The sequence below is a fragment of the Mobula birostris genome, chromosome 9 (assembly GCF_030028105.1).
Source record: "Mobula birostris isolate sMobBir1 chromosome 9, sMobBir1.hap1, whole genome shotgun sequence".
In the NCBI taxonomy this organism is placed as follows: Eukaryota; Metazoa; Chordata; class Chondrichthyes; order Myliobatiformes; family Myliobatidae; genus Mobula; species Mobula birostris.
In genome coordinates, this window is record NC_092378.1 from 84,127,083 (window position 1) to 84,139,813 (window position 12,731).

The following is a 12,731-nucleotide window of genomic DNA, read 5'->3' on the forward strand; positions in this document are numbered from 1 at the left end:
TGTGATTCTGGAACTGTGTTTTGCTGTTTGAAGATTCATTGGGTGTTTTTAGCGCTCTGCAGTCTCCAAGAGGATTCTGGGAGACAGAGACAGCATGCATGAACCTTGTAGCGGGCAGACTGCAGAATGGGGCAGAAGCCCACATTTGGCTCCATTTTGCAGATTAAAGCAACAAGGGAGATTGAAGCATTGAAGCTGGTTGCTTGCCTTTTGATCAGTTACTTTGTACTGGAGAGAGCCCGCTGCTGCACCTGGAGAGTGTTGCACAAGTTTTTTCTGCATTTTGGATGTGGACTTGGACTATAGACTTTTTTTTAGTGTAATTGTATTATATTCTGTTTTTTTGCTCAATCTTGTTTTTTGTGCGGGAGTTGGGGGTTGATGATTGTGCTGCATTTATTTTCTTTCTTGGTTTCATGGCTACCCAGAAGAATGAAGTATTTCAGAGTTGTATACTTTGATAATAAATAAATCTTGAAATCAGCCATGATGGAATGGCAGAGCAGGCTCAATGGGCTAAATGGCATAATGCTGTTTCTATGTCTTATGGTCTAGGGTGCTGGAGGAGAATTGAGCCCACATCCATCAAGAAACGTCTCAAACCCCTAAAAGGGACAGGGCACCTACTCAGAGAGTAAAGTCAGTGAGCGCTAGCAGCTAACTTTGGGCTTCCTAAAGACACAAACAGTTCTCCCAGGGACATAGAGCTGAACAGCAGAGTCCAGGCCAAGCAAAACCTGGGCTGCTGTGCACTTTCAGTGGGGAGAAGCAGGGGGAGCAAAGGAAGTGTGCATTGGTCCCTCTTGGAGCCTGCACTGGAGTACAAGGCGAGCAGTAGAGAAGGCACAAGGGGTTGGGAATAGAAAAGTGGAGTATACATGTCTCTCTTTAGCTCAGCTTTGGCTCTCTTTAGCTCAACTGGATAATGCCGGCCAAGATTCTTATCTGAGCAGGAAGGAGGGTTTGGGTGGGGGAAGGAACAGAGACTGCAAGGCACCTTGTTGATGGTGTACTCTGCAGCTCTGCAGGCCTGTACTGGAGGAAGGTTGGCAGGGGGAGGTGAGAAAGATGGGAAAACAATACAGATCTGCCCATTCCAACAAGTTTCCTCCGATAACCAACACAAAGCTAGGTAAGCACTAATGGTTTACAACAGAGATTACCTGGGTCTAGTTCTGGTTATTATGAGCTGGGCTGCAGAGTCCAGCTGTGAGTTGAAGGGAGAGTGAGGTGAACTAGGCTGGTATGAACCCACTCCATGTGATCTCGTGCCTGGTCCAGTGTGAGAAAGTTATTGGGCAAATGCATTCCACAATGCAATGTGTCCCCATACTTTGGTGTGCTTTCTCTAAAAGCCAAAGTGGAAAGTAAGAGGAGAGTTCTTTGCTAAATATTGGTGGGAACAGGGAGGAACGATGACTTTTTTCTTTTTGACTGTGTGAAGATAGAGCTGCCTGTGGCAGTAAGACAGCTTCAGGACCAGAACATCTCTTAATCATACATTGAGCTAGGAGTTACCACACTCACCTGTAAACAATGCCGTGATTGTGCAGGAAGAACAGGCCAACAGCAATCTCTGCTGCATAGAATCTAAAAATAACAGAGGAAAGTGAATAACCAGAGCAGAGCCCATGCCCCTGGGACCTACAGTTGCCTGACCTAGAAAGCAAGTTTAAATTCAGGTCTAATTATCATTCAACCATACATATATATATATATGGTGTATTTAATATTTCAATTGTATTTGAGTAATATTGTAAATATACTGTTTGATTAAGCATCCTTTGTCTGCTTGCATATTTCACTACAGGTTATATGCAAGAAGTACATGAATGGAGTATGCCATTACACCACCACGTCACATGTGTGCACCTCACTAACAACATTAAGTAGGCAAGTATCCTGGCACCTATGTTTTCTTTCCGTTTGTTTCTGGAGTTAGAAAACATAACAGTATACACAGCTAAATGAAACAGCGTTCCTCTGGGACCAAGCTGCAGTCACACACAGCACGTACAGTCACAAAAATAATACGAGCATGGCATATTGTCCTGGAGCTACGTTTCTGCAAGAACAAGGACATAGTGCTGGATCAGCCGCAGCTGAAGGCAATTCAGCTCGTCTTCCAGCAAGCACCAGAGAGCAGTGCTGATGGAAGAGTCGGCCTGCAGGGGCCAGCCCCCAAACCAGCACAGATTTCAATGTGCCCACCGTGTCTCTGTTCTCTCCCATGATGCCTCCTCCCAGGGTGGCTGAAATAGGCGTTGCTGTGCTCAAGGTTCTGGTCCGCTCATCAACCGAAGCCACATAGCTCCACCGCCATTGGTCTTACCAATAGACCCAGCTTGAAGTAGTTTGCATTTACAATGTTCCACAGGGTCTTACAATAACAAGAAAATATTTTAGAGGCATATTTTCACCATTTGTTGGACCTGGTGGTGCAATCAAGTGAGCCACCATCTTACTGGAAATCTGATCATATGTAGAATCTGAAAATGTTAGAATCCTTGTGGGTAGAGTCAAGAAACTGCAAGGGTAAAAATACCCAGATCTAAGTTATATACATGATTCTGAATGTGGGGTACAAATTATTATGGGAAATAGAAAAGGCATGTAAAGTGGGATACGTTTCAATAGTCACAGGGGATTTCAACATGCAGGTAGATTGCCTATGAGATGACAGCTTAGCACAACTTCTGCTTGAGCCCATTAGAGAAATAGTATTTGGAATTAATCAGAGTGGGTTCGGGGGCTTAAGGTAAAGAAATCTGAGGAGACAGTGATCATAATATGATAGAAATCATACTGCAGTTTGAGAGGGAGAAGGTAAAGTCAGATGTATCAGTATTACACTGGAGTACAGGAAATTACAGTGGTATGAGAGAGAAGCACTCACAACATGCTGGAGGAACTCAGCAGGTCAGGCAGCATCCGTGGAAAAGATCGGTCGACGTTTCGGGCCAGAACCCTTCGTCAGGACCAGGTTCCGGCCCGAAACGTCAACCCATCTTTTCCACGGATGCTGCCCGACCTGCTGAGTTCCTCCAGCATGTTGTGAGTGTTGCTTTGACCCCAGCATCTGCAGATTATTTTGTGGCATGAGAGAGAAGCTGGTCAAAGTTGACTGGCGGGAGACATCAGCAGGGATGACAGCTAAATAGCAATGGCTAGAGTTATGGGAGCAATTCGGAAGACACAGGATAGATACATCTCAAAGAAAAAGTATCCTAAAGGGATATTTGGAAGGGCAGGTACTGTTAAGGAAGCAAGGAGTCTGCAGAAGGACTTAGGTCAGCCTTTCTCAACCTTTTTGCCCTGGAAGAACCCTTGAAATAATTTTCAGGAAGCCCTGCATAAATTATGTCTGTAGCTCACGGTACATTAGCGTGTTCAGTAAGTTGTAGCTATAATAGTCCAAAAATAATTGTCAATGCTCTTTTGAGTGGAGAATGGATTTTTAGCCAACCTTTCTTGAAATTAATCTCTTTCTTTCCCTTTCACAAATTTTTAAAACTTATAAGACAAACATAATAAATTTCACAATTCTGGGTTGAACTTGACATAAGCACACATGGATTTCACTTTCAACTGAAATGATCTTGAGTGCGTGATCAGACTGCAGCTCAAAGTTCTTCCTTTTCTTTCCAAGTCAATTTCTCAGGCCGAGCAGAAGATTCAAAGAAAGTGTCTTTCACCCAGTTACACACTTGTGTTGAAAGGGAGGAAAAATACTGTTCAATTTTGTTCTGTAGTTCTTCCAGGTGGTTTTCAATAAGACTTGAGAATTTCTGATATCCTTCCTGACTCTCAAGCCCAAGCAGCACTGGAAACATTTCAAGATTTCCTTTTGCAACATGATTTTTCCAAAGATTCAGTTTCCTTTTAAATCCAAGAATCTTATCACTTGAAGTCAAAACATTTTTTTCTTCAGGGCCTTGTAGAGATATGTTCAACTGGTTCATATGAAGGCAAGTATCTGTAGCCTTTCTTCATCTTCAAAGCACTCAGCAAAATCTGGCCCACTATTTTCTTGAAAGTACTCCTGCAATTTACCTTTCAGCTCAAACACCCTATTCAGAACTGTTCCTCTGGTAAGCCACCGGACTTCTGAATGTTGCAGGAGATTGGTGTGCTCTTTGTCCAGGTTTTCACAGTTTTTTTAAACGTTCTTGAGTGAACTAATCTTTGTTTAATAAAGTTAACCATTTTTTGTAGCATCATCCAGAACATTTTTCATTTCACCTCCAAGAGTTTTTGACATTAGCACTCTCTGTGAAAAAAGCAGTGCATTGTGACGTCAGGATTTTCTCTTTTTACAAGAGAAACAAAGCTACTCACAGCTGCCCTAAACAAGCAAAGGCCAAGATATATTGAATGTTTTGTCTTTCTATCTGGAATCAAAATGTCTCTTGGGGGGATTGTGCTGGCATCTGTACATGATGCCAGCACAATTCCACCAAGAGACATTTTGATTCCAGATAGAAAGACAAAACATTCAATATATCTTGGCCTTTGCTTGTTTAGGGCAGCTCTTTGCAACAGAAACAGTTTTCTAGAATTTCACCATCATTTACAAATCCTACAAACATCACAACATGACATTTATTGGTGAAATCTATTGACTCATCAATCTGGATAGAGAAACTGAAAAACAACAGCCTACCAATCATCTAACATGTCATCAATACCTCAACTTATCGAACTGTTTGAGATTGAAACCATTTCAATTTCTCGTGCTGCATCTTCCACTAGCATTTTACATGCTTGTATTCTTAGCTTCATCCAACTGTGTGACTTTTCCTGTTATGGATAAGAAGTTCTGCTGAGTCATAGCATGTAAACCCCCCCAGTGACCCTGCCCACCACACTGTAACCCCAGTGTCCCTGCCCACCACACTGTAACCCCAGTGATCTGGCCATGACACGATATAAACCCCAAGAGACCCTGTCGACCACACCATAACCCCAGAGACCCTGCCCACCACACCGTAACCCCCAGTGACCCTCCCACCACACTGTAACCCCCAGTGACCCTGTCCACAACACAATAACCCCCAGTAACCCTGCCCACCTCATTATAACCCCCCTAGTGACCCTGCCATGACACAATAACCCCAAGTGACCTAGACTACTGCTCTATAACCTCCCAGTGACCCTGCCCAACACACTATAAACCCCAGTTACCTTGCCATGACACAATAACCCCCAGTGACCCTGCCATGTATTATAACCACCCAGTGACCCTGCCCACCACACTATAATCCCCAGTGACCCTCTCCACCACACTATAACCCCCCAGTGCACGCCTACCACACTATAATCTCCCAGTAACCCAGCCCACTTTACTATAACCCCCCAGTGACTCTGTCCACTATAACTCCCAGTGCACCTGTCCTCAGAACTATAACCCCTAGTGACCCGCCCATCACAATATAACCCCAGTGACCCTGTCCGCCACACTATAACCCCCTAGTGACCCTGCCCACTACACTATAACCCCCTAGTGACCCTGCCCACCACACTATAACCCCCCAGTGACTCTGTACACCATAATATTATCCCAGTGACCCTGTCCACCACACTATAACCCCCCCCATTATCCTGCCATGACACAATAACCCCCAGTAACCCATACCAACACACTATAACCACCTCAGTGACCCTGCCCACCACATTATAACCCCCAGAGGTTCTGCCCTCAGAACTATAACCCCCCAATGACCCTGCTCACCACACTATAACCCCCAGTGACCCACCCATCACAATATAACCCCAGTGACCCTGTCCACCGCTCTAAACCACCCCCCAGTGACCCGCCCATCACAATATAATCCCAGTAACTTTGTACACCATACTTTAACCCCAGTGATTCTGTCCACCACGCTGCAACCCACTCAGTGACCCTGCTCACCACACTATAACCTCCTAGTAATCCTGCCCACCACACTACAACTTCAGTGACCCAGCCCATCACACTGTAACCTCCAGCGACTCTGCCCACGCTATAACCCCCGTGACCCTGACTACCGCTGTATAACCCCCCAGCAACCCTGCCCAACATACTGTAACCCCCCAGTGACCCTGTCCACGACACCATAAACCCCCCTGCAACTTAGTCTCTTTAGCCCCTTTTGTCCATGTCTACCAAATATAGAATATCGACTAGTTCCCTCTATCTTACTTGCTTGTTACATTCTGAAAGAACTCCAATATTTAAGTTAAACTTTTGTATAATCATTTCATTTTGCTTGATTGCATGACAATTTTCTTCACGCTTTGCTTTCACATTCTTCATTTGGCTTGCACGCATAGAGCAGGACAGCATGGCAGTGTCGTGGTTAGCACATTTGCTTTGCAGCACCAAAGGTCACCGCTCAGGGTCGCATTCTGCCACTGTCCGTTGGAGTTTGTACCTCCTCCCTAGCAGTGCACATTTCCTCCGTGTGCTCTGAGTTCCCTTCATATTCCAAAGGTGTACATTTCGGGTTGGGCTAGTAAGTTGTGAGCATGTTATGCTGGCAGAGTAAGCATGGCATCTCTTGCAGGCTACCTCCAGCACAATCCTCTTCGTACCAAGTGATTGGAGGGTGTCAAATGTTATTGCTTGGCTCAAGAAGTGGTGATTGCCCTGAGAATGATGGCGCAGTGAGCCTCTCGTCAGTGATGTGGGAATTATTAGAGAAAATTGTTCAAGACTGGATTGATGAACATTTGGAAAAGCATAGCCTGCTTAGGGATAGTGAGCATAGATTTGTGAGGCACAGGTCATGCCTCAAGATCCTGACTGAATTATTTGAGAATACGACTAAACACATTGTTGAAGGTAGAGCAGTGGATGTACTGCATATGGATTTTAGTAAGGCATTTGATAAGCTTCCCCATGGTAGGCTCAATGAGAACATCAGACAACATGAGATCTAGGGAAACTTGGCTATGTGGTACCGAAATGGCAGAGGGTGGTTGTAGATGGAGTGTATTCTGCCTGGAGGTCAGTGACCAGTGCTGTTCCACAAAGATCTGTTCTGGGACCTAGGATCTTTGTAATATTTATAACCTACTTGGGTGAGGAAATAGAAGGGTGGGTTCATAAGTTTGCAGAGGACACAAAGATTGGTGGTGTTGTGGATAGCATAGAAGGTAAAAAAAAAAACGTAGTGCATTCCCGGCATACACTTCTCAGGCTTCCAGCTGGGTACAGGTATTGATAATAACTGAGGTCTCAATGCCAAACTCTACCATCTTCATAAGGGACGATGCCTGGGCATGTCTTATCCGGTGGGATTTATGCCCACACCGTCTGTCCCTCCTGATTGGTTAGTCCTCATCCAATCAGGTTTATGCTGTCTACCTTGTTTACAATCGAATTCCAGTTCTTACTTAGAACGAGACCTTTGTCTTTGTTAAAATTCTTTCTCTCTAGTTTTATTTAAATGGCTTCCTTCACCAAGCGCCCCATAAACCACTGGCGCAGCACAATAGTTTTGTGCCATCAGTCAAAGTCAATCCAATGACCATTATGAATGCGGTGTTCTGCTATTGCCAATATCTCTGGGTAACTCAAACGGATACACCTCCTGTGCTCCTTGATATGGGTTTCTACCATGTGTCCTACCTGTTCGATATACGCTGCTCCACATTCAAATGGAAATCTGTAAACATACCGTCCTGAGTCCCAGGTCATCTTTGACCTGCATAAGCTGTGATGAGCTTCCTTATGGGTTTGTGGGTGGTATTAATCCAATCTTTCTTCAGGATCCAGAAACCATGGAAATATAGGGAAGACAGGCAATAGGTTCCTCCTTGTTGTTAGGTTTCCTGGATTTTAAGGGCCTGAATGATTTCCTTCACCTTGTAACCATTCTGTAGAACATCATGTGTAATCATCCTATTTCCTCATGGAGACTCTCTGGGTCCAAGGTAGTTTTTGCACGGTTAATCAAAGTAGAAAGAATCACTCTGCATTGGGAGGTGTGATGGTGGCTGCTATTGTTGAGGTATAAGTCAGTGTGAGTGGGTTTCCAATAGATGCCATGCCTGATACTTCCATCCAGTTTCCATCATATTAGCATGTCCAGGAATGGGAGGCAACTATTCTTCTCTATCTCCATCGTACTTCTTCTTTGTACTGCATCTTGTCATCGTTGTTGATGAGGCCAACTACTGATGTATCTTCCACAAACTTGATGACATGGTTTGAGCTGGATCCTGCGACAGTCATGAGTCAGCAGTGTGAAATGCAGCGGCCTGAGCTCACAATCTTGGGGAGCGCCAGTGCTCAGTGTAATGGGACGAGAGATGTTGCTGCCCACACAGACTGACTGTAGCCTTTCTGTTAGGAAGTCTAGCATCCAGCCACAGAGGGAGGTGTTGAGACCCAGTGAGGAAAGTTTCCCGAACAGTTTCTGGGGTATGATGGTGTTGAACACTGAACTCATAGCATTTCATAATAGTTGATGTTAATGGCACTGGATGATAGTCATTTGGACAGGTTACTGTTACCTTCTTTGCCACTGGAATGCTGGTTGCCACCTTGAAAACTGAGGGAACAATGGATTGATCCAGAGGGATGTTGAAAATATCCGCTAGCTGGGCTGTGCAGACTTTCAGATCCCGACCTGGTATATTATCGGACCCCGCAGCTGCGTGTGGGTTGACTCTGACCAGGATCTTCCTCACATCAACTTCAGCCCGTGTTTGCTCCCCTGAGGGGAGGGGTGCCTTCTTCGCCCAGCACATCAAACTGGGTATAAAAGACATAGAGCCTATCAGAGAGTAAGGCATCCTGGTCACTGAAGCGCAGTGTAGATTTGTAGCAATCCCTGCCACATGCGCCTTATGCCTCTGGTATCGCAGAACTGGCTGTAAATTCTCTGAGAATGCTACCATTTCACCTTATTAATGGAGCGGGAAAGTACAGTTCTTGCTTCCCTGAGAGCTGTCACATCCCCTGATCTAAACGCAGTATCACGATCCCTCAGCTGTACACAGACCTCTGCAGTAGGCCATAGCTTCCAACTTACCCTCACCCAGATATGTTTCGTGATGGTAACATCCTCTGTATACTTCCCTATGTAACTGGTCACAGAATCCACAGACTCCTCTATGTTACCTGGTTGCCATAGGTAGCAGCCTCCCTGAACATTCTCCAGTTTGTAATCAAAGCAGTCCTGTAGTGCTGAGATTGCACCCTCAGGCCAAGTTTTCAGCAACTTTGGAACTTGCTTGACCCGTTTGATCACTGGTTTATATATTGGAATTAACATTACAGATAAGTGATCTGAGAGTCCAATGTGGGATTGAGAGACTTAGTTTGGCCAATATGTCATTGCTAAAATACCTTGCTTCCTTTTCACCTTTTTGCTATTATTGGCATGCTTTTGCGTCTTTTATCATGAAGACCAATATGAAGTATTAGTTCACATTTCTCATAAAATTCCTCAGTTTCATCATCTAAGAAATGAACCGAGTTACATTTCTTTCTGTATACCTGCAGAAGGCTTCTCCATGTTCTTTGATATTTCTACAGCCTATTTTATCATGTGCCTCCAGTACCATGAAATGACATCCTTTAACAATCAACTCCAACATCTTCCCAACCACTGAGGTCAGATTAATTTCCTTCCTTCTGCCTCTGTCCCTTCTTGAAGTGACATTCGCAATTTTCCAGTCTTCCGGAATCATTCCTGAATCTAGTGATTTTTGAAAATATCATTACTAATGCCTCCACAATCTCTTCAGTTACCTCTTTCAGAACCTTGGGGTGTACACCATCTGGTGCAGGTGACTTCTTCAGACCTTTCAGTTTCCCAAAAATCTTCTGTCTACTTATGGTAACTTCACACATTTCATATCCCCTGATACGTGGAACTTCCACCGTACTGTTTATGTCTTCCATCTCTAGCTCCACAGCATCATTTTCCAAAGGACCGGTATCCACTCTCACCTCTCTTTTACATTTTATGTATCTGAAGAAACTTTTGGTATCCCTTTTAATATTATTGGCAAGCTGACTTTTGTATTCCATCTTTACCTTCTTAATGACTTTTTTAGTTACCTTCTGTCGGAATCTAAAAGCATCCCAATTCTCTAACTTCCTAATTTTTGCTCTATTTTATGCCCTCTCTTTGGCTTTTAAGTTGGCTTTGGCTTCTCTTGTTAGCCACGGTTGTGTCATCTTGCCTTTAGAATATGTCTTCCTCTTTGGGATGTATATATGCTGTGCCTTCTGAAGTATATAGTCACATAACATGGAGAACAGACCCTTTGGCCCAACTCATCCATGCAACCAAAGTGCACAGCTAAGCTACTCCCATTTACCTGCATTTGGCCTGAATCGTTCTAAACCTTTCCTATCCATGTACCTATCCAAATGCCTCAAATGTTATTACAAAACCTGCATCACCTGTTTCCTTTGGCAGCTTATTCCATTATGCACCGACTCTACATGAAGACATTGCCCCTCACAAATCTTTCCTTTCTCACCTTTAAATCTATGCCCTCTAGTTCTTGATTCTCATTCTCCGGGAAAATATGAAGTATATTTACCCTATTTATGCCTCTCATAATTACATATATACATATACAACCCTGAGATTCATTTTCTTGCGCGCACACTCAATAAGTCCAATAACCATAATAGAATCAGTGGAAGACCACACCAACAAGAGGGACAGCCAGTGTGCAAAAAGACAACAAAAGGTACAAATACAAAATGAAAGAAAAAATTAATAATAATCATAATGGCTCATATTTGGAGACCTCTTCCCAGAAGCAAATGGGTTCTTTGTCACAATTCAGGACCAAGTGGTTCACACAAAAAATGATCAAAAATACATAATAAAACACCAACAAATTCAAGATGATAAATGTAGAAAATGCCAAGGAAAACCAGAAACAATCCAATACATTACAGGATCCTGTAGCAGTTTAATTCAATCTGATTACTTACACAGTCACAATCAAATGGTAAACATCATTCATGAAAATCTTGCTTTAAAATACAAACTCAGAAATTAAATCACACCTTACTATAAATACAAGCCTGATCCACTTTTAGAGACAGAATGCCACAAATTATATTATGACTAATGTTATTTCAGATAGGGCAATCTATAATAACCATCAGGATATAATAATACAGGATAAACAAGCAAGAACAACTTATTTAATAAATATAGCCATTCCAAACACACATAACACACAGAAATCAGTAAGTAAAAAACACCAGAAATGTGCTGAATTAAAAGAGGGAACTGAAAGACTTTGGAACATGAACAGGGTATACATTGCCCCGATAGTAAGATCTACAAGTGGTATCATCACAAAGACACTACACAATAGCATTAAACAATTAGGGCTACACAGTAATATCTATGTAAATCTTCAGAAAGCCACAACACCACTAGAATAGTCCAGAAGTTCCAAGCAATTGAGAAATGAGTGTGCTTGGCTATGCCGTACCTCAAGTTTTACCAGCTTGAGCCGAGAAAAAATTAATAACCATAATGCTCTTAGTAAATTACGAGGAGAAATATTCATTAAAATCCCACCATATACTGAAGCTTGAATAGAAATGTCCCTGCTGATCTCTAATGGGACCTACTCTTTCCATTACAGGTTGCCCCCGCCATCTGAAGGTAGAGCGTTCCTATAAAACGGTTCGTAAGCCGAAATGTCGTAAAGCGAAGAAGCAATTACCATTTATTTATATGGGAAAATTTTGTGAGCGTTTGCAGACCCAAAAGTAACCTACCAAATCATGCCAAATACCACATAAAACCTAAAATAACAGTAATATATAGTAAAAGCAGGAATGATATGATAAATACACAGCCTATATAAAGCAGAAATACTTTTCCACAATCATTACTGCACTGTTCTCCGTAGCGAAAATCTCATGCAAGTGCTGTTGGCAAAAACATGGCACAAGCTTTAAGTAACCTTTAAGCTATGAAGCTGTGAAATCATACCAAATAACACGTAAAAATACATAGCCAATATAAAGCAGAAATAATGTATGTACAGTGTAGTATCACTTACTGGAATTGGGAAGACAGCGCAGAGCACACTGATGGTGGTGTGTTAGACTGAGTCATCGCAGGTTGGCTAGTGCTGTGGCCCCCACCCTCCAGGCCGCCGACTGATACATTCCCCCGAAGCACGCAGGGGTCCAGCAGTAGCCGGGAGGCACACAGCACATCTTTAAGAAAAAAGCCGAAATAAACATGCTAATTAATTAGGTGCCGCCCAGCACCTAATTGTCGGCCCAGATCAGTGCTGATTTCCAACTGCGTCGTCTATGATCTGGGCCGACAATTACGTCTCGGGTGGCACCTAATTAATTAGCATGTTTATTTCGGCTTTTTCTTAAAGATGTGCTGTGTGCCTCCCGGCTACTGCTGCATTCTCTGCGAATCAGTACAGTATCTGTCCACGGCCTTGGTGTTGGGGTGGTGGGACACTGGCGTGTCATCTCGTCGTCTGTTTCCATTAGGGCGGGCAGGTCATCTTCTTCTATGACTGCCCGCCTCAATGTCGAAGGTCGAGGTTCGTCGTCTGCTGTGGCTGATGTGGAAGGCTTACTTGACTGCTGAGCCTCACGCATTTTCCTGTCATACAGTTCTTTGTAAGGACTCAAACCATCTTGCAAATATCCCCTAAACCGATGTACCCTTTCAAAATTAAAGTCGTACTTTATCATTGCAGCGAAAATCTCACGCAGTTGCTTCATG

General features: G+C 43.4%; 1 protein-coding gene across 2 annotated transcripts in view; it reads right to left on the bottom strand.

The window, feature by feature from the left end:
- The window catches only part of LOC140202856 (protein kinase C beta type), a 379,624-nt gene that overhangs the window by 63,198 nt on the left and 303,695 nt on the right, over positions 1-12,731 (bottom strand). For both annotated transcript variants that reach the window (XM_072268323.1, XM_072268322.1), the window contains exon 12: positions 1,528-1,590. In XM_072268323.1, the coding sequence (XP_072124424.1) occupies positions 1,528-1,590 (63 nt within the window). The remainder of the gene's footprint in view (positions 1-1,527; positions 1,591-12,731) is intronic.